The sequence below is a fragment of the Muntiacus reevesi genome, chromosome 16 (assembly GCF_963930625.1).
Source record: "Muntiacus reevesi chromosome 16, mMunRee1.1, whole genome shotgun sequence".
Lineage (NCBI taxonomy): Eukaryota > Metazoa > Chordata > Mammalia > Artiodactyla > Cervidae > Muntiacus > Muntiacus reevesi.
The window spans coordinates 4,925,089-4,948,002 of NC_089264.1; the positions used below are offsets into that span (position 1 = coordinate 4,925,089).

The 22,914-nt window shown below is 41.2% G+C and overlaps 1 protein-coding gene across 1 annotated transcript in view; it reads left to right on the forward strand.

Moving 5' to 3' along the window:
- Positions 1-22,914, forward strand: part of NDNF (neuron derived neurotrophic factor) — a 42,748-nt gene that overhangs the window by 14,649 nt on the left and 5,185 nt on the right. The window contains exons 2-3 of the mRNA XM_065907308.1: positions 15,444-15,632; positions 22,640-22,764. Of these exons, the coding sequence (XP_065763380.1) occupies positions 15,444-15,632; positions 22,640-22,764 (314 nt within the window). The remainder of the gene's footprint in view (positions 1-15,443; positions 15,633-22,639; positions 22,765-22,914) is intronic.

The window sequence follows — 22,914 nt, forward strand, 5'->3', positions numbered from 1 at the left end:
TCCAACTCTCACATCCATACATGACTACTGGAAAAACTGTAACTTTGACGAGACGGACCTTCGTTGGCAAAGTAATTGTCTCTGCTTTTAATATATTGTTTAGGTTGGTTATAACTTTCCTGCCAAGGAGTAAACATCTTTTAATTTCATGACTGCAATCCCCATCTGCAGTGATTTTGGAGCCCAAAAAAATAAAGTCTGACACTGTTTTCCCATCTATTTGCCATGAAGTGATGGGACTGGATGCCATGATCTTAGTTTTCTGAATGTTGAGCTTTAAGCCAACTTTTTCACTCTTCTCTTTCACTTTCATCAAGAGGCTCTTTAGTTCTTCACTTTCTGCCATAAGGGTGGTATCATCTGCATATCTGAGGTTATTTACCTTACTTCCAGCTATAAGCTTCTTGAAAGCAGTAAAATTAAGCAAATATTTATGTAGTGCCTACTTTGTGCAAGAACTAAAAAAGTCTACATAGAGTTGATATACAGAGTTAAAACGTAATTTTTGTCTAAGGTGCACTTTCTTGGGTAAACTCGTTATGTAAGTGTCATGAAGAACTTTTTTTTTAGGGACGAGAAAAAAAACAAAACTAGCTATAATTCAAGTGAGATAAGAAAGTACAGAAGAACCAAAGTCTCTGGTTTTTATAGGAGAACTCTGGTTCTGCCTTATCCGCCTTCTAGTCCCCAGGGAACTCAAAATAGTCACTTAATAAACAGCAGCTCACTTACTGGCAGTGAACAGAGAGCTCAGATAACAAGCCATCTAAGTAAACACCAGGCTGCTGCAATCCTATTAGGAATCTCCCCAAGGAAATTCGGGCAGCATCCTTTTTCTGTCGGAACACCTCTTACTTTTTAAAGTGCTCTGTTCAGTTTCAGGGCTTTATCAGACAAGTGTTTCACCACGTTCCCGCCTCCTTTCCTATCATGCTCTGCCAGCCCCTGGACTAGCTGGGCCAGCCCCAGGGCTTCTAATCCTTCTTTCATCTGATAATGGACCTTGAAAAAAACATGGTGTCGCCCTTCCTAGCCTCCCCCCCACCTCGGGGTTAACATTGGTGAGCTGTTCCCCACCTGAAGTGATTGTCACTGTGGTCCCTGAGGCTTGCCCATGTGGGCGCAAGCCTTTGGGTGGCTGAGGGTTTTACTGTTTGTGACCCCATGGACTGTGGCCCACCAGGCTCCTCTGTCCATGGAATTTTCTGTGGCAAGAATACTGGAGTGAGTTGCCATTCACTTCTCCAGGGGATCTTCCCAATCCAGGGATCAAACCCCAGGGTTCTGAACTGCAGACGGATTCTTCACCGCTGAGCCACAGGATAGCCCAGTTCATGCAGGCAGAATGTGAAGCCTGGGTGATGAAGCAGGTCCTTCCCCTCTGTCTCCCTCAGTTTCCTTGTCTGTAAAGGTCCCTTCTAGCCCCAATATTTGGTGGTCTCTCCATCAGGTCCCTGCTGAAATAGCACTTTCTCAGAGAGGTCTTCCCCACAACCCAGCCACCTCTGCTCCCTCCAGCCTCTTCACTCTCATTTGCATCTCAGTGCTCCTGCTCCGGAATCTTTATGTGGAGTCTCTCTTAAATCCAACAAAGTGTAAGCTTTGCAAGCATGAGAACCTCACGCAAGCATCTTGTTCACTGCGACATTTCCAGACCTCAAGGAGTGCCTAGCACAGAGTAAGTGCCCAATAACTGTTGAATCAGGCAGTGAGCTCTGCAGTTCCACCTTGCTTGCTCTCCTAAAAAGGTTTCTGTTGTCACTGCCTTGTGGATGAATATCACTTTCTATTATATCACTAGAAGCTCGGGTATAAACGATTTCTTTGATCATAACCTGTGGAAGATGCAGCCCATGTGTTCAGCAGACAGAGCTGGCAGAATTGCCAAAGCAAGATTTAAAACCAGGTTTGTCCTGAAAACAGGAATATCTCTGAACTCGGATAATTGAAGTACCTGGTTTTGTTAGTATGATGAGTAGAACTAAAAACACCTTTTAGATTTTGAAGTTCTTTTGAGGAGGTAGTATGTCTGCTCCGAGAGAGATGGAAAGGTCAGAAAGTTTCAAGGTTGTGGCTGATGCATGAATGAAGGGATTGATGGATTCTTAGAATCCTGCTACAGGGTTTTGCTTTCATCTTTTGGTTTTTATCCTTGCTGTCACTAAACACAAAACCAGTAACAAGGGGCTTCCCTTGTGGTCCAGTGGTTAAGAATCTGCTTGTCAATGCAAGGGACACGGGTTCGATTCCTGGTTGGGGAAGATCCCACGCCTGGTAGAACAACTCAGCCTGCAGACCACAACTACAGAGCCTGCTCGCCCTAGAGCCTGTGTTCCGCAACAAGGGAAGCAACCCCAAAGAGAAGCCCCTGCTCCACAACGAGAGCGGCCCCCGCTCGCCACAACTAAAGAAAGCCTGGGGGAAGCAACGGAGACCCAGCACAGACCAAACAAATAGTGACGATCTCGGTTCAGATGTAATCCTTCTTAAACTTGGTCCATTGGTCAATCAGTACTTAGTGAATGCTTAATATGTGTATTACAGGATGTCTGAAAAGACGGCTGACTCTCCTCCCTCAGACGGGTACACTCCAGGGCTCGGCGTCTGTCCAGTGACCCGCTGGGGTCACACCGTTGCTGTGCCCACGGCCTCTGCCTGCCTGTCCGCGGGCGCGCAGCCTGCCCGCCTCTTGCCCACACCTGCGGAGTCCACCTCATCTTGCCCCTCTGTCCTGGACTCCCTCAACTGTTCCCGCACTGTTCGCCAGAAAAGGGCCCGGGAGCGCCCGTTAGGTGACACTTGGCAGGTGTGGGTTCATTAGAAAGTTCTAAGTTGTGTTTTGTCTCTGCATTTGGACACAGCTCATGAAGAGGTCTGGTCACACATGCCAAATTGCAGTGTTTTCTTCTCACATATTCTTCATAACTTCTGTATCTGTCTGCCGTTCTTTCCTGCTCACTTACTAAAAACAACTCCTTACCAGAACTTTTGACAAAGTAGTCGGCCTCAAATATAGGTCAAAGAAACAACTACTGGGGTGGGGGTGTGTGTGTGTGTCTGTGTGTATGTGTGTCTGTGTGTGTGTGTCTATGTGTTTGTGTGTCTGTGTGTCTGTATGTCTGTGTGTGTGTGTCTGTGTGTGTCTGTGTGTGTGTCTCTGTGTGTGTGTGTCTGTGTCTGTGTGTGTGTCTGTGTGTGTCTGTGTGTGTGTGTGTATGTCTCTGTGTGTGTGTGTGTCTGTGTGTGTCTGTGTGTGTGTCTCTGTGTGTGTGTGTGTCTGTGTCTGTGTGTGTGTCTGTGTGTGTCTGTGTGTGTCTGTGTGTGTGTCTCTGTGTGTGTGTGTCTGTGTGTGTCTGTGTGTGTGTCTGTGTGTATGTCTCTGTGTGTGTGTGTGTCTGTGTGTGTCTGTGTGTGTGTGTGTGTGTCTGTGTGTGTGTGTCTGTGTGTGTCTGTGTGTGTGTCTGTGTGTCTGTGTCTGTGTGTGTGTCTGTGTGTGTGTGTGTCTGTGTGTATGTCTCTGTGTGTGTGTGTGTCTGTGTGTGTCTGTGTGTGTGTGTGTGTGTCTGTGTGTGTGTGTCTGTGTGTGTCTGTGTGTGTGTCTGTGTGTCTGTGTCTGTGTGTGTGTCTGTGTGTGTGTGTGTCTGTGTGTATGTCTCTGTGTGTGTGTGTGTCTGTGTGTGTCTGTGTGTATGTCTCTGTGTGTGTGTGTGTTTTGCCTCTCCCCAGAACGTCTTACCACCTTTCCCCAACCTGACAACTGAAATCAATGCACACATCTTGCTTCTTCCCACCCCGGCCTGTGTATCTTTATGTTTCTCCTTTTTCTAATACTTTATCCAGTATAAAAATTAACTCTTAAAAACTGTATCTAAGACAGCCAACACCTCAAAAATTATTTGATGCCAGCTTGAAATTCTGCTTGACTAATCTCCTTTCTCTCTGATTTCTTTCATCTCTCCATTACTTATGTTTTGTCCTTTTCTTGTGTCTGGGTGCTATCTTTGATCCCTCACTCCCTACCTCCAGCTCACCTGCACATCCTGCTGACCCTGCCTATTAAACATATCCTGAATCTCCCCACTCCTTCTGCCGTGAGGTTTAAGCCATCAGCATGTCTACCGTGAACAACTGTAGTAGCTTTCCCTTCACCAGTTCTTTTTGCTTTTACAGAGATGAGTTTGGTTTTTGCTTTAACGATGATCCCTTCCCCCAAATCCATTTTCTATGCAATAGACAGTTTTTCCTAAAACTATGAACCAGACCATGGTTCCTGGCCTGCTTAAAGGGCTTTCCATCATACTTGGGATAGAATCCTAACTTATTCGTATGGTTTGCAAGGCTGTGTGTGGTGTCCCCTTTGCCTTCACTTTCCCCTTCACCTACTCTGTTCTTCATGGACATCTTTTCCTCTCGGCGGTACCCCACACCTGTGCCACCTTAGGGCCTTTGCAGCTGCTGTTTCTGAGCCAGGAATGCTCTTTTCCCTGACATTTGTTTTACTGGCTTCCTTTCCTTTACATCTCAGAATAAATGCCATTTCCTCCAAGAAATCTTCTCTAAATATACTATCTAGAGGACTTCCCTGGTGGTCCAGTGGTTAAGACTCTGCACTTCCAATGCAGGGGGCACGGGTTTGATCACTGGTCAGAGAAGATTTCACATACCACATGGCGCAGCCAGAAAAATAATAAAATATGTAAATAAATGTACATCTAGAGTAGGCATCACCACACTCTCTTTCCCACAGGCCTGTTAATTCTCTGCATGGCAATGAAAGCCAGCCAATAGTGTTTTCTTATTTATGCATCTGGATATTGCTGTCACCCACACAAGAACATAGATTCACAAGGTCACCCCTGTCCTCAGAAGAGCGCCAGGCATGCAGCAAGGACTCATTGCATAGGTGTTAAGGAATAAGATAGTGAATGAGTGATATGGATGTGACTGGACTCTGGTGTCTGGGTATGTAACTTTTGTCTTCATAAGTAGATTATATATTCCTAGGATATTTCTTTTGGATCCTCATATTATTAACCTGGTGGCTCAGACAGTAAAGAATCTGCCTGCAATGCAGAAGACTTGGGTTCATTCCCCGGATCAGGAAGATCCTCTGGAGAAGGGAGTGGCTATCCACTCCAGTGTTCTGCCTGGGAAATCCCATGGACAGAGGAGCCTGGCAGGCTATAGGCCATGGGGTCCCAAAGAATTAGACTTGGCTGAGCCACTAACAGTTTGACTCTGACATTATCCAGTTTGGTTTGGAATATAGAGTCAGAATTTAGAAAAATCTTGTTCTTTTGAGTTTTAGCTACATTGACCATATTTTGGTTTTGGTATCCTAAGAAACCTATGGAGTATCTTCCTGAAAAGTTCCTTTCCTGGAGCTTTACAGGAATTTATTTTATAGGCAGAAATAACTGTAAAAGTATCAAATTTGTAACTGATATACTATAGTCCCAACCTCCAGGAAGTCTACAGCAACCTGCCTCTACTGTGTTAATGATCATTTCCAGGAAAGGAGAATTGGGTTGACTTGTCAGTAGATTTTCACACTGATATTCTTCTGTGCCATTACTGTGCTTGTGGAAACCCTTTGTCAAGGTTCACCTACAGTAGTAACCATTCAGTTCATTAAGTGCATGGCCAACTTTCCATAAAAGCAGGCTGATTTTCCTTCACTCTGAACGTATCCTGTTCTTTCTTGTCTGAGAATTAGATCCAGAGGAACCCAAGTTGTAGTGTGTCCTGGCGGAGCCTCGCTTCTGCGCTGAGCTGCCGGCTTCTGTGAGAGATCGGATGCGCTCACCCTAGATGGACCCACAGCTTCAGGGAACCTTGAGAACAAGCCTCCATCATGGATGGTTCTCCTGCCCACACGGATGTGTCTTAACGCTCAGCCTGTGGTTTTTCCCCTAACCCATGCTTCCTGACCTTGGGGATGGCAGGGGACAGAGATTTTGTGTGGAAAAGAGAATAGTGATTTTTTAAAAAGTATCCTGTCTTGAAGAAATACTTGTCCTTGCCTCTGGGGTCTTTCTCCATGGTCTCAGGCACATGAAGTGACATTTTAAGGACCTTCTTCAGAACTCATCCCAGGAATTTCAGTAATTGAACCATGTTTTATAGTGTTTTATAGTCTTTTATATTCTTTTAGCTAAGTTTTCACACTCTTTAGAAAGGTGCATTTTGCTTTTACAGATCTTTGCCATTAGTTCCCTATTGATCTCTCTTCACCTCTGCATAAGAATATTTTCTTCCTCACTTCTTGCTAGACTGTAAATACTTCAAGAAGAGAGGAAGTCTTGCACAAGTGGCATATCATTCAGCGTCCAGCGCATACAGGGGCTCAGCTGACATTTGTTTAACTCTTCCTGATGCGGTTCTCCATCAGATCAACTCCCTGCCTTCCCTACCTCCATCTCCCTCTCCTGAGTTTAGTTCATTCTTCTCCTCTTACCTCCACTCTGAGGCCTATTCTGTCCTCACCAGTTCTTGGGGATTTTTCACTCCAGCTCTGATAAGCACTTGCTTATAATCTCAGCCACCCTTTCCTCTTGGTAGGTGTTCACTTACTCTTATGCATAATTAACATCAGCTCAACTCAGTGGTAAACAGTGGACTGGTGTGGGTGGGCAGTCAAGGTCACTATACTTTCAGTGTATTTTTGGCATGTTTCACACAGCAGGGACTCTGCTGACCATGACAGTTCATATCCCATCTTCAAGGGAGATGCGATGCTGCTAGGTGCTCTTGGCACATTGCCATGTTCCATTAGCTGAATTTCTGTGGGATGGCGTGAGCCGTTTATGAACAACTTTGGGGAACATTGCACGGGAAGTCATTTCCATTTTGTTGCAGATCAACAGGAAATAAGGCTTAGCTGCCAAACTAAAGTAAGAAAAGCAACCGAGCACATTATTCCTCCCTTAGGAGCTTTCATTACTCCAGGAATCATTAGTTTCTAAGACAGTGAAAATGAGCCCAGCTATCACAGTTGTCACTACAGAGGGAATTCTGATTGGAGGAGGATATTTAGAATCTTGTTTCATTTTTACTTTGCGTTATCTTCTAAATTGCTTTTAAATTTATCATACCTTTGAATCACCTATCAGATGCATTTTAGGAGATTTTCTCCTTCCTGTGGTAAAATGAATCTGGCTTCTTAAATCAAAGACTACTCTCTATCTGTAGTACATTTGTTTTGGTCATTTCTATTGTTCATTATTCTATTGGCATTAATGGTGCTGGAATACACGGTTACTTCATTTTAAAACCTGATCCTCTTTCAAGCTATTCTTATTATGTAGGCTTGGCTATCTTTTAAAATTAAAGTGCCCCAGCCTTGGCCCTGCTATGAACTGCATACCATGAAGATCAGAGGGGAGGGGATGACAGAATGGAAACTTTATTCAGATCTTTGGCATGTTTTAATTTTACATTGCTTTTTCATACTAATTTAATTTCCTTCCAGAATGAAAGTTGGCAGTCATTTAGAGAATGGGTAGAGGAGGTTGGAATCATTGCCACTGAAATGCCTGTGAAGGTCCCTAATCCATAGATTATTGACATAATGAACTCTAAAACCCTTAATAATCATTCCACTCTGTAATGACAGCCTGCATTTAGAGAGCTTTAGCCTATGAATTCTGTGCCCAAGCCCGGCGCTGCTCTATAGGGCCATAGGAGTTAGAAATATTGCAGCTGCATTTGGAGTTATCAGGGAACAAGAGCTTACCCAGCCGGGGCAGAGGACCACTCAGTGCTGACCGGGAGCCCTGGACTTCTGCTTGCTTCTTTCACCCTTATCAAACATGGAAACATACCAAACCACAATATGCTCTGTTTCCCTCAAACTTTCAACCGTAGCAGAGGCTATCTATATTTATAGGGACAACCAATTAATTTCAGTTAATATTCTCATTGTTTGCAAAAGACAGGAGAACAAAACAGCTTCTGGAAATTCAGGTCCCCCACCCTTTTTTTTTTCTAACTTGAGGGAATCTGTAGATCCAGGATGGGCATTTTACTTTGTCAAAGTGCAAAGACAGAGCACCCCCTGGCACCCTCCCACCCCTGCCACAACCCACCCCTCCTTGCTTACAGAACAGATCCTGGCAGACATGGGGGGCCATTCCCCTGACCAAAGCTACACTTTTTTCTTTACTGCTAGATCAGATGCTTCAGATTTATTATCAGATGTGGCATGGATGATTCAAACAAAAACAAATGCCCTCGAGTTTAAAAATAGAAGTTAAAAGACTAAATGTTTGCACTTAAAAAGGAAAATAAAATAACAGAAATCTCTGCGGCAGACCTTTCCTTAAAACTATCCTCACTAAATTATAATCATGCACTTTCCAGCCTCTATAATTAAACATTAGATTTTATTTATTCCAGATGCCTTTGTCTCAAGTAAATTCAGAATCCCCATCCTTCTTTTTGGTCATTGCAAATTTATTTCATGTTTGTGGCAGACACATGGTTGGGCACATTGGATAGTTTTTAAGTGAATCTTAATGACTCAATGAATTTTCTAGTTGTGTACTATGTGTGGCCTATTTATCCTGATGAATCTGATCTTATTAAGTTTTATACCCTGTAATGTCTATAAAAACTTGATGACATTTTTTATAAATATGTTCACATATTCTACGGGAATTTGCAGGACCTTGGTTAATGGGAAGGTGATGGAGAAATTTGCTTTGATCATGTTTCTCCTAGGCAGGTGGAACTGTCACTGCTGTTCAGAGGAATCCACAAAATGAGAAAGGTCACGATGCCTTAATTTATATGACATCTTCTATTCAGAAAGCCTTGGACAGTTCCATGAAACCTGAAAGAACTTTTATTTACTAGACTTGCAAATTTATTACATTAGTAAGATAATGTGACTAAACAGCAGCCTATAAATATTAAAGGCAAGCTTTTTAGTGGTTTGAAATATCGCTCTACTCCTAAGACAAGATTCTCATTTAGGATTTGTGGTTAAATGCATTTAATACATATTTCAAAGAAGTAAAAATAATTAACCAGATTTATTTACTTATTATCCTTGCTTACACCATTTCCAATAATACATTTTTTTTTTCACTAAGTGAATCAGTGGTTTAACCAAGTTGACTATGTAATTGGAGATAAATTTTGCAAAATGACAGTGGGGGAGCTGGTACTGACTCTCTGGGGAACATTTGATTTGCTTTTAGACCTCTTGTGGTTTTTTTGTGGTGACCAGGGTCATCCTGGGTTTTTAGTCAGTGTATTGATAAACTGTTCAAGGTCCCTTTAATTTTTTTCTTGCTTACCATATGACCATTTTACAATTTTCAAGGTGTGTGGGAAAAGGATATGCCAGGTCAATTTGACTATTTCTTTTAGCTATACTGAAAGCCCCATAGAATAAAAAGTTCAAGTTAATGCAAAAAATAAAGTCTTAGAATTATTTGTGTCTTCAGTTATTCGGCAGCTGCTCCACTCCCTACCTCTTTTAGAATAATACAAATGCTTCCTATTTCCTCACTGGCATTTTCTTTAAAACTAGTCCTCAGATCATCTGCTATGGTCCACCCTCCACTTTCCCTCTCTAGGGCCGGCAACAGAGAGCCCAGCAGAGAAGGTGGAAGGGCAAGTGGGAGAAGCAGCTCCAGTCATCACGTCCTCAGACATTTCAAAGCAGTCCCTGTCCATCCTCCTAGAGTGGTGGTGCTCACTCACGTTCCAGAGAGGGGGCAGCAAATATAGAAATAAAGTGGTGTATGTAAAAGGTGCTTCTTTTAGAACCTCTGCTCATTTCCTCTAACAGCAACTTTGACGGTAAAGAACCCATGTGTCAATGCAGGAGAGGGAGAGGTAAGGGACACAGCCAGGTCCCTGGGTCAGGAAGACCCCCTGGAGGAGGGCATGGCAACCCACTCCAGTATTCTTGCCTGGACAATCCCATGGACAGAGGAGCCTGGAGGGCTGTGGTCCATAGGATCGCAAAGAGTTGGACATGACTGAAGCGACCTAGCACGCACGCGTGCTTGCACACACACACCCACACACACAGCACAGCATCAACTAATGGGATTCATATAATGTGTCTGAGTTGTTTACCTTAAATCTGTGTGTGTGTGTGTATCCTATAAACTAATAACATTTAAAGTTATTTACTTTTCAGTGTCCAAACCTCTCTCTACCTTTCTATGTATTTCTAAGTATAGAACACAGGATACATCTCATTGAACAATTATATTTCAAAAATAATTTCTTCTTTGACTGTAGGATGCATTGACACTCCAAAGGATAAAACTGTTTCTCAGCTCCAATAATCTAAATTACAGTAATCTAGGTTAGAGGTTGAGGTATATAAAATCATTTTTCTTTTTTCACCTCAGCCTAGGTAAGATAGGGAGTGTGCCAAATATGGAGAAAGGCTCTGACCAAACGAACAATCTCAGAATTTTGGATTAACATCCATGTACCTGATTCATCAGAACTTTACAACTGAAACAGTTGAAGTCAATCTTTTCAGTTTAATAGGATGATACCACTTAGTTTTTCTGGGCTGAGAATCATTGTGCAACCAAGTTGATCAATCTGTCTAGCAAAAAAAAAAAAAACCCACCTTAGCACCATTCTACTTCTGTTGGAACTAGACCTTGGATTGTAGAAACACAGCAAGATTTCTTGATGTGCAGACACATTTCCTAGACTACCCACCAGATACCCATTACAGAAGTAGTAATTCTGAAGGAGAAATTCTGAGAAATCTTATTTACATTAAACTTTAAACCTCGATGAGCTCTAGGTACCTAGAAGGAACAAAAAGAAATGAAAGGAAAAGTTATGCCATTAGAGGGCACTTTTGTAATCTTAGAAGAAAAGTCTGTTATAGACTGGCTTACCCATGGCTTATTCTTAAGAATATATTTTCCCTTGCTTATTTAAAGTGACTAATTCTTAAGTCAAATGTTTAAGGACTTTTTTTGTAGAGAAAAAAATTCTATAAAATGTCATCCTTTAAACAGTACTTACGTAAAGCTTTAAACTTGAATCAGTGAATATAAATTGTAAAAATATGCAAAATATGTCTGCATAATAGTTTTTTGGTTAACTATAGTCAATGCTTCTTTTAAATACATCTTGCTAGAAAAATTCTGCCCATAACCTGATCAAATTGAACAACTTCTTAGGTTTCCCTAATAACTGAGTATGTTTTTTACCCCAGCAGTAGACAAATGTTATTAGATAACATTCTGAAAACAATAATCCTATAGATATAAGTTCCTGTGTTTGGAGGCTCGTTCTGACTTTTTTCCAGTTGTGTTGAAAAATGATTGACATACATCACTGTATAAGTTTAAGGCATACAGCGTGATGGTTTGATTTACATACATTCTGAAATGATGACCACAATAGGTTCAGTTAACACCCATCTTCTCCTGTAAATACAATAAAAACAAAAGGAAGCATGCTAATTTTAAACACTTTTCTGAAAAGTGTCTGTTTTGCCCATAACTGATACACCAATTAAAATGGTTAAAACTGTTTCAGAAACAGAAAGCGTGGCCTGATAAAATTGAAGCTGTGGAAATATGATTTTGTATAAAGAAAGCAAAAGGTGAGGTTTAGTCTGTTCTCTGCTGCTGATTTTCTAAATAAAAATGTCCACCGGAGCCAGTGAAGCCAACAAGCCAGTAAAGCAACTTCACAAGCAAAAGCTTGCTGTCGAGAACTGTAAAGCGTTTGAGTTTACCCTCCTTGCAAGCTATCAAGTTAGCCTGTCAGAGTTTCCTGGATGCGAGGTGGTATTAGACTCAGTGACAAAGGACTTTATTACTCAGAGCAATAGCAGGAGCCACAGATCCACAGCAGTACCATTTTCTGCCCCTTGCTCCCTGACCCCCGAATCTCACAGGATGATGCAGAGGGGACCTGTGGCACCAGTGCATACAGTGGGGATTGTTACAAGAGAGCAGCCCTGAGCTTAGGGAACTCGGGTTTTCATGATGGGTTATAATCACGCCTGCTCTTTGCTCCAGAAGCGTTATCTTCAAGGCTATGAGCTACACAAACATCCTTGAAAAGATGGTAATCTGGAACAAAGGCAGTCAGTTCTTCTGCTTCCCACCTATGCACAGACAAGTACAGAGTCCCATGGAGAACTGTCTTTATCACTTACTCTGCATAAGCCTATCATCTGAAGTTGTTTACTTTACCTAACATTACATCACTAAGTAGCTGATGCTGAGGAATGTATAATAATCATGTTTATCATAATTTTAAAATCACTCCTGAGACTTTATATTCCTCATATAATGTTGTAATCACTGTGTGATTATACTCGTCCAAGCCTCAATTTGATTATTTTGAGGAGAGATAAATAATATTGCGTACACCATAGGGCTGTTGCTAATATTATATGAGATAATAGATATAAAGCACTTAGAGGAGTGCCTGGCATGCATCACATACACAATAAAATTTATTAATATTGTTCTTATTAATTTAAAATTCATCTCTTATATTTAATAAGAGAAAGTTCCTCCCATGGACAGCTGAGGATGCTGGAAAAATTCTCGCCAGTCATAACTAGCTAGCCCTCTAACCCTGGGACTGACCTAAATATCCCAGATATCCTGGGGCATTGGGCAGCTTGTCCTGTTCAGTTGTGTGCAGTTGACAGCTTTCAGGGCAAATACAGGGCTAATGAGGGAAGGCTGCCTTTGAGTGGTTCTAGGGCAAACACGCCTGAGTATCTCACACACAAGTGCTTCCCTGGCATGTTGGCTCTAAGTTCCTAATAAATATGGAAAGTCAAACTCTAACCATTTCTAAGGCGGATTCTTTATCAGGTTCTTTATCTTTGCCACCTCTTTTACAGGAGCAGCGTATCAAATTCCATTTGGATTTTATATTTCTGTTAGCTACAGGAAGGGGAGGGATTAGGTGTCACGAATGGAGGTTCCATTCAGTTTTCTCCACCATGTCCCTACTTATTTGGAATAGGTTCACTGAGTTTTGATTTTGATCCGCCAAGCCATCTTTCATAGGTATAACGTTTGTCTAAGTAAGTCATGTGAGCTCCCATTAACACCCCCAGCCCCACTTGGGCTCCCCCCTCCTTGACAATCAGCTGGGTATCTGAGGGGCAGATTATTTAATGAAACTTAAAGAGACCTGGTTTTATTCCTAAAGTGAAAGTGAAGTCACTCAGTTGTGTCTGACTCTTTGTGACCCATCGACTGTAGTTGGCCAGGCTCCTCTGTCCATGGGATTTTCCAGGCAAGAATACTGGAGTGGGTTGCCATTTCCTTCTCCAGAGGATCTTCCTGACCCAGGGATCAAACCCAGGTCTCCCACATTACAGGCAGACTCTTTACCGTTTGAGCCACCAGGGAATCTGCTGGCTATTTGGGAAGAGGATTTTAGTGTTCAGTCATTGTTCATTTTCAGATTTTAGAAAAACCTTCCATCCAAACCATTCATAAAATTGAGGTTCAGAATGTGAATTGAATTGCCTAAGATAACACTTCTAATTAGGAGCTGAAACTAAAAAACCAACTTTCTTAATATTTGGTCATTCAATGGCATTGAATTTTCATTCAATCTCAATGCAATTGAGAAATAAGGATGGGAAATACGAACCTCTATTTCTTGAGAGATTATAGAGGATAAATGTTTGGGCTTTGCAGTCAGATTCTCCTGGGTTTATATCCTTTCTCTGCTTATGTTAAAGGAGGCTTACTCTTATGTAAGAATAGTACATACTTCATATGGTTCCTGTGAAGATTCAATGCAGTAGTGCAGTTAATGAACTTAGCACCGGGTTTTGTGCATGCATGTGGGTATGCTCAGTTGCTGTCATATCTGATCAACTCTCTGTGACCCCATGAACTATAGCTTGTGAGGCTCCTCTGTCCATAGGATTTTCTGGTTTGCCATTTCCTTCTCCAGGGGATCTCCCCAACCCAGGGATCAAACCCACATCTTCTGCATTGCAGACGGATTCTTTACCTCTGAGCCACTGGGGATGCCTGCATATTTTTCACACAGTAATTCTTAAATACTGCAGATATTTTATATGGAAAATTGCAGAGCAATGATAGATAACGACTTTTGAAAAAGCAAGTTAAATGAACTTTCTGAGCAAGCAAGCTCACTGGGAAAAATTACTTCTCAAACTCTAATTAAAAAAAAGAAAAGCATATGCCCTTCAAAAAATATGTTCAGTTGTATGAATATATTTTTGGTAGCACTCAAAGAAGGATAAAATTAAAGTCAAGTGATGGTTTAAGTAGAAGTGACCTCATAGCTATAGCAATGGCCTTTTAGAAACAACTGGCATTCAAATCATCTCAAATTATTGCAAATATTTGCATTTGACTCTTGCACTATTTAAAGTGCTTCAATGTAAAAACGATATATTTCCCTAATGCTTGAATTCGCTGATGTATGTTGTCAAAGAGATAAGGGAAAACAGTTCCTTTCAGAGGTTTTTTCTGAGGAAAACCGGCACCAGATCCTCAAAGGAAGCAAAGCCTTTCACAAGCAGTCGATGTGAAAAGAAACTCACCTACCTGAAGCTTCCTGTTGGGAGGACACATGCAGAAGATGATGTCCTTGAAAACATCCTTCCAGCAAGGTGCCCTAGAGGGTGATCCATGACTGTTTATGCTTTTTATTGAAAAGTCAGTGATTAATGCCAAAATGTAACTCAATGAAAACACTAGACTAGGGTGGTAAATACATAACTCTGATGGAGATTAAGGCAAGTGACCTAACTATAGAACTTCCCAATGGTCTTTCTTGATTTGAAGTGGGCATCCATGCCTGCTTTTTAATATGGTGAAAGTTTATATATAAATGTTGTGTTTAAGAGTCTGATAAATCTGTAATACTAGACACTGGCAAATAGCTCCCCTTGTGATTTTGGACAAATTGTTTCACCTATAAGAAAATTAAACTTATTTTAAAATCTCTGATTTATGAAAATTCGGTTTGTGAACTAAGAATATTTCTATATATGTAGGATTCTTAGTCAAATTTTAAGGAAGAATAGAAATAACCGTGCAGTGGTAATTTTCTGGTTCTCAATGGGTCTCTGTGATTTATGTCAAGTTTCAAGCTTTGAGACAGTTGTATGGAGATATCTATAATGACCACTTCTGCCATACTGAAGGGGGGATTTTCTGTCTCAATACCCAATGAAGTTAATGCACCAAGGGTTCTTTTGTTTCAAAATCTGTTTAGTATCTGAAATTCCGGTGAATTCATCATCAACTCGATGAAATACTTTGAAAAACAAACCAGCAAAGTTGCCCTCAAGCTCATGTGTATGTATCCAAAGTACATAATACAGTACTTTCTGTCGAAACCAAAAGTGTTAACCATCAGAAAGTTTGCAAATTGCCCAAGTGTTTTGCCTGTAGAGTTAACATAAGCAATTATTTCTGTCGCCCCAGGATGGTGCCTCTGCGCTGGTGTATGCTGTGGCTGCTCTTACCACTCAGCTCAAGGACCCAGAAGTTGCCTACTCGAGATGAGGAACTCTTTCAGATGCAAATTCGGGACAAGGCATTTTTTCATGATTCGTCAGTAATTCCAGATGGAGCTGAAATTAGCAGTTATCTCTTTAGAGATACACCTAAAAGGTATTCTCCCTGCAATACTTCCTTTATCAATAAACTCATAAAGGGTGTCTCTAAAATAGAAAGTAAACTTTTAGACTTACTTATTTTAGATGATTTGCAATCAAGCTCTGAATGAAAGTGAAAGTGTTAGTCGCTCAGTCGTGTCTGAGTCTGTCTGACCCCATGGACTGTAGCCCACCAGGCTCCTCTGTACATGGAATTCTCCAGGCAAGAATCCTGGAGTGGGTTGCTGTTTCCTTCTCTAAGGAATCTGCCTGACCCAGGGATCAAACCTGGCTCTCCTGCATTGCAGGCAGATTCTTTACCATCTGAGGCAACAGGGAAGCCCAGTCTCTGAATAGCATTGTGTATTTTTCTCTAAGTAAGAAAAAAAAAATAGTAGTGCCACTTCTGGTCACCAGACAGCTCTTTGATTCTCACTGATGGTGATCTTTGGGTGGAAAGATCAGATTTTCTTTTCTTCTGGGTGGTAGGAAATTTCTAAGTATGACTCTGGATGATAAATGAAATTATTTAATACATGTGATTCTTCAAGGGTTTGCATTGTCTTGTAAGGACATTTCTTTGCTCTATATGATTGCGTTTTGAAAGCATCAAACCAAACAGTGATGAGAAGTGACTGCTCATTTATCTTCATGCCAACATCAACAAATTGAGTTCATATAATGCTTCTAAATATTTTGACCTTTAAAAATTACATATAGATCATACAAATAGATATATATATTATATAAACTACATATATTTAAAGTGATTTATTTTGCAGTGCCCAAACTCCTCTTTATCATATTTCAAAAACAATTTCTCCTTTTAACTTGGGCACCTTGGTATTCTGAAGGATAATACTATGTGTCATCATCAGCAATTCATTTTCCAAAGATTGAGGTATAGCAGATCATTAGGTCATTTTTCTCTTGTCACTTCAGTTTTGGTTGACACTAAGAATGGAAGGTGGTTCTCCCCTTCCACTGAGTGGCAAAGTCATGTTGCCATCTGCACAGTCTGAATGAGAGTAAATAATAAGTTTACTTGTGACTGATGTGACCTGTTGTTTGGGTATCATTTCGGCACCACCTGAATGAAATTATTCATTTTAATGAAGGTAATAGATTAGGAAATGATTTGTCAGTAATACATAAAATAATTATGCTCTTTCAAGGACATTCATAAGAATAAATAAAGGTACCAAATGCAAGGATAATTACACTGAAGGAGCTTGATGTCTTACAGAGGTTTAGTCTGTGAAAACAGGGGAGGGCAGGGAAGGCCGTTTTAATGATTCAAATTAGTCCTAAATAATCAGCTGAATTCATGCCAAACCATTTTGCTTTTTATATCCTTTGTCTGGAATTTTTGAGTGAATCCAAAATTTTCTTTAACAGTTTCTTTGATTTCCCACATGGACTTGCACACTGCTTTGCAGCATTCTTGAAAAGACAGCGTTCTTTATTATGTAATCATATCACTTAATCAAATAAACAGTTTATCCTTGATCTTCCAGTCTCTTAAAAATTAAATGGGTTTTGGTTTTAAGAGCTATCTTAAAATTACATTTTTTCCTTTCAAGTAGCATGTTTTTATTATAAGATTTCAGAACCCACCCTGTTTTCAGACTTTTCATCTGTTCATTCTTTTGGTGTTTTCTTCCCCACAAATAATGATTGGGGACTTTGATATCTACATTTGGATGTAATGTTAACTTACACTAGTTAAGGAGTTGAAGCCACAGTCATTTCTAGAGCTAAAATATGTGACAGGAGATACGCATAGGCATTGTTGACATTACAGCTAAAGATGAAACTCCAGATAAAGTTTGGCAGCAGAGAACAGCAAAAGAAAACAAATTCATTAATTATTCTTATGTTTATACAGAAATTCCAGAGTCTAAATGGTTCATGGAGTGTTTATCCCTCAGCTCCGGCATTATAATTTGGAGCATATTTATCACATTTCTGTCTCTCTCACTAGCCAGTGAATACCTGAAGCTCATAAATCATATTGTATAATCTCTAATTGCAGCTCCCTTCCACAAGGGTGCTGTGCATGGTAGACAATACATGTTTGTCAAATTGCTAAAGTTTATTCAGATTATCTTTTATCCCTAAATCATGAGTGTTTCCATATGAAGATGTTGACTTACAGGGCCTCCCTGATGCTTTGTATGTATAATGATTACCTTGTGGAATGCAGGCATTGTTTCCTTTGTTATTGGTTGCTCATGGCCTGTATTCAGGTTACTAAGACACAGTTGCTTACTTTGGGAAACAAACTACTTTCTTGACTGAAATGAGAAGAGAAGACAATAAATGAACTTGCACATGGATTTCAGCACAGGTTAGCTCTGCTACCCATGTAAAAACCAAAAACAAAAGCAGAAAATTTTGAATACCTTTTATATTACATGATGCTAAGGAAATTATTTTGTCTTACTTAATTCTTTGCAATGTAGATAAGTTCAGTTGTGTTTATGTGGTTAATATCACCTACACAACCTGGCCAAAGGAACAAAACTCTACTGTCCAAATCTGACTGAATTGAAAACTAAGCCATTTGACACACATCTTTATGGATGCTTAAGGCACATAAAATTTCCGTACTGTGAACAATTCAATCATCTGAGTTATTTTGTCTGGATGATTGTCTATCTTTATTCTGAACAAGTCATTTTTACTTTCTAGGGGCTTCACTTTATTTGTCCTTTTACAGCCCTAACTCCACTCCCCAATTCCTAATTCATCTTTGAATAGGGGTGGGGGGGGACATATATTTCCATTCAGATTTTGTATCTTCAGGTAGATTCTAAGCATAGGTATCCTCAGGCTAGAATAAAGTGGGTGTTATGATTCTTCTGTTCTATTTATTCATTTAGTAATTCATTCATTAAAAAGGTTTATCAAGACCTTCTGAATGCAGAAATCTGTGCTAAATGCTGGGAATAAAATGACATGGAAAATGAACCCTAAATGGGCCTTTGTGGGGAAAATGACATAAATCAAATAATAATATAAATGTATATTTATACATTACACAAATTTAACAGGTGCCCCAAGTGAAAAGTATAGGACACTCAAGAGTATGTGAGAGAACCTGAACCACACCCATAAGAGAAAGTGAAGTGAAGAAGTGACATAGAGTAAGGGCATGCACATTAACTATATTTCAATTTAAATTATTTATTTTTTCATATTTATTAGTAAGGACTAAAGAGTGTATTTCAGGCAGAGAAAACATCGCAGTGGCTCAGAGATGGGGTTAAGTCTGGAAAACAAAAGAAGCCCTCCGTGGTTCAAACACAGAGAGCAACAGGGATGATGGCAGAACACTGATGCTGGCAGAGGTCAGGCCCCCGAGGGATTTCCAGGCTCTCTGACCAGTTAAGCACTTTTTCCTGAAAGCAAAAAGCTAAGCCTATTCATTAATTAATTCAGCAGATATTTATGAAGAATTATTTTGTTTCCTAAGTTTTGAACCAAATGCTCTGCCCTCTTGTAGTTTGCATTCTAGTCAGGAGAGGTGGAAAATAAAAAAAAAATAAACAAAGGCATATGTAATGCATCAGGTATTGATACAAGTGCTTTGAAGAAAAATGAAGAGTAGAAGGACTTCACGAGTAAGAAGGTAATATCTTCTACAAAGAGTCAGAGTAGGTCTATGGCGAGATGGTGCTTGAGAAGGGACCTGATGCAGTGGCTGAGCAAGTAAGGTCAACAGCTGGAGGATGAGCCTCTCAGGTGGCTGTTATTCAGCCGCTCAGTGGGGTCTTCCTTTTTGTGACCCCATGGACCGCAGCACGGCAGGCTTCCCTGGCCCTCACTATCTCCCAGAGTTTGCTCAAACTCGTGTCCATCAAGTTGGTGATGCCATCCAACCATATCAAGCTCTGTTGTCCCCATTGCCTCCTGCTCTCAATCTTTCCCAGCATCAGGGTCTTTTCCAGGGAGTCAGTTCTTCACACCAGGTGGCCAAAGTATTGGAGCTTCATCTTCAGCATTGGTCCATCCAGTGAATATTCAGGGTTAGTTTCCTTTAGAATTGACTGCTTTGATCTCCTTTTAGTCCAAGGGACTCTCAAGAGTCTTCTCCAACACCACAGTTCAAAAGCAGCAATTGTTCAGCACTCAGCCTTCTTTATGGACCAACTCACACATCTCAGGTGGAGGAACAGCAAGTAAGAGGCCCTGAGGCAATAGTGTGTCATAAATACTCCAAAGAGAGCAAGGAGCTGAGTAAAGAAGGGAAAGGATGGAGGAGACAAGTTTAGAGGCTTGGTTGGGGACCCAGATCATGGCAAGTTCTGCGGCTTTTACTCTGAATTAAACAAGAAGCTCTCGGAGGGTTTGCAGCAAATGTGTTCAGATTTAGGCTTATAAGAATATCACCTTCTGAAAGGAGGTAAATAAACTAAGGAGGTCAAAGTAGAAATGAGACCATTCAGAAGGCTACTACAATGCTCAAGAAAGAAAAAATGATGACTTGGATCTGATGTTAACAGAGAAAGTGGAACAAGGTGAGGGAGTCGCTATGTTTTCAAGACGAAGCCAAGAAGTGTCTGCTGATTCAGTATATGTGGAGTGGAAGAGAAAGAAAATATCAAAACATCTAAAATGTTTGTCCTGAGCAACTGGAAGATTAGGGTTGTCATTTACTGAGAAGAGACAGACTGCAAGAGAGGCTGATTGGGGGAGAGAGTGAGAAATTTGAATTAGACACCCTAAGTTTGACATTTTCAGTAACATCTGAGTGAAAGTGGCAAGAGGATTTGGTGTGGTCGCTACGTTGTGTCCTATTCTTTGCAACCTCATGGACTGTAGCCCACCAGGCTCCTCTGTCCATGGACTTCTCCAGGCAAGGATACTGGAACAGGTTGCTATTTCCTTCTCCAGGCCATCTTCCTGACCCAGGGATAGAACTCCCAGTCTCCTGCATTGCAGGTGGCTTCTTTACCAGCTGAGCCACCAGGGAAACCCAGCAAGAAAATAGTTGTTTCTAAAACTTAGTTAAAATTCAGCTTCCCTAGTGGCTCAATGGCAAAGAACCTGCCTGCCAATGCAGGAGACAGGTGTTCGATCCCTGCTCCAGGAAGATCCCACATGCCATGAAGCAACTAAGCTCGTGCATCACAAGTGCTGAGCCAGCGCTCTAGAGCCTGGGAGCTGCAACTGCTAAAGCCCAAGTGAGCTAAAGCTCAAGGCCATGCTCTGCAACAAGAGACTCGACCTCAGTGAGAAGCCTGTGCTCCGCAACAGAATGCACTGCAACTAGACCAAGCCCACACATGGCAACAAAGACCCAGAGCAGCCATGAATGCATTAATTCAATGATATGGAAAAAAAGAATTCAGGCTGACCATTTAAATTAGGGAACCATTAACATACAAGAGGTTAAAGCTGGAGCCCCGGTGAGCTCACACAGGGCATGCGCATGGGTAGAACAGAGCGTTCTGGCACAGGGCCTTGGTTCACCAGGGGGGTTAGAGATCAGGGAGGAGAGAGGTACCGCAAAGGAGACTGACAGAGCAGACGGGCATCGGGGTCAGGTTGGGAGGCTGTTGGGGTGGATGTGGAGAGAATCTAAGACAAGAGATACTGAGGAGGTACAGTCTCTAGGAGGTAAAACTAATCTTTTGCCATGAAACCAGTGAGGAAACTGGTATCCTCCCTTGCAAGATTATAGGCTTTGAAAGATAAACGTAATCATCTAAATTATTCAGAGTAAGAAGATATAGCATTGTTATACGTAGGCAATATTTTTTATTCTCCGTAAAAAGTTCTTTTGAGACCATTTAAAAAATCTGAGGAGAATGTGTAGAGCAGAATGCTTTAATCTTTTAAAATGTTTTAAAATCACTCAACTCTTATGACATGCTCAGTTGTGTCCGACTCTTTGTGACCCCATGAACTGGAGTCCCCAGCCTTCTCTTGTCCATGGGACTCTCCAGGCAAGAATAATGGAGTGGGTAGCATTCCCCTATCTCGAGAATCTTCCCAACCCAGAGATTATAACCCAGGTCTCCTGCACTGCAGGCAGATTCTTTACCGTCTGAGTCACCAGGGAAGTCCAACTTTTAAAATCACTAAGTTATTTACATTAACAGTAAATCTTAGTGACAAAGAAATGTGTCTTTCCACTGACTAACACAGTACTCTTTACCTTTTAAAAATATTTCTCAAATGGTGATTTGAGAAATCACCTCTCCAAAAAAACCTCTCTCCAAAAAGATATGGAATAGTAAAGCTGTGAATAAAAGTCACTAATGTAAAAACCTGATGCGAAGAGCTGGCTTATTAGAAAAGACCTTAGTGCTGGGAAAGATTGAGGGCAAAAGACAGGGGCGGCGGTGAAAGAGACGGTTAGATAGCATCACTGACTCAATGGACATGAATTTGAGCAAACTCTGGGAGATGGTAAAGGACAGGGGAGCCTGGCGTGCTGCAGTCCATGGGGTCACAAAGAGTCGGACATGACTGATCGACTAAGCAACTGAACAACATCAACATTGTAAAAACGTGAAGACAGTGTTATTTTGCTAGAGATCAACATGCATTCTAGAAGGACATTGCTGTAAAAATGATCTTTTGGAATAGTTAGTGCCTTAGAGTGCCCTTAGTATCTTATAAATTTATCACTACATTTATGGAAAATGCAGTACCTATAGGGTAATGTCCCTGGAAATTCCTTTGTTGTGACTTACATTGCACTGTCAGGGCCTGGGCTAAATAACACCCCCAAACTGGGTTAAGTGTTTATTCTTAACCCAAGTAACACCTAATCAACACATTTTGGTTCAACATCTACTTATTTCATACCATGTTGATGGTAAATCTGGTTGCCGGACTTTGGGCTATGGACTTCCACAATTAATGCTGAAAGTATCATGATTTGTGTCAGATAACCAGTTTGATTTTCTGTTAAATGAACACAAATTAAACCAAGTGATTTTCCCAGTAATCTTGGTTGTTCGGTGTGAGGATAGTTGTCCCTGTCTGAAGTGGTCCACTCTCGCACAGGTATTTCTTTGTGGTTGAAGAGGACAACACTCCGTTGTCCGTCACAGTGACGCCCTGCGATGCGCCCTTGGAGTGGAAGCTGAGCCTCCAGGAGCTGCCAGAGGAGGCAAGCGGGGAAGGCTCAGGTGAGTCCCCGCAAGACCTGGTCCCAGACCTTGGGATGAATGGGTGGCTGAAAGACATGAGACATACAGCCTTCTCTCCATAAGACAGAATAGCATGGATGCATCGGAGAAGTTGGGCATTGAGGAAGGAGATGTGGGAAATGGGGATGA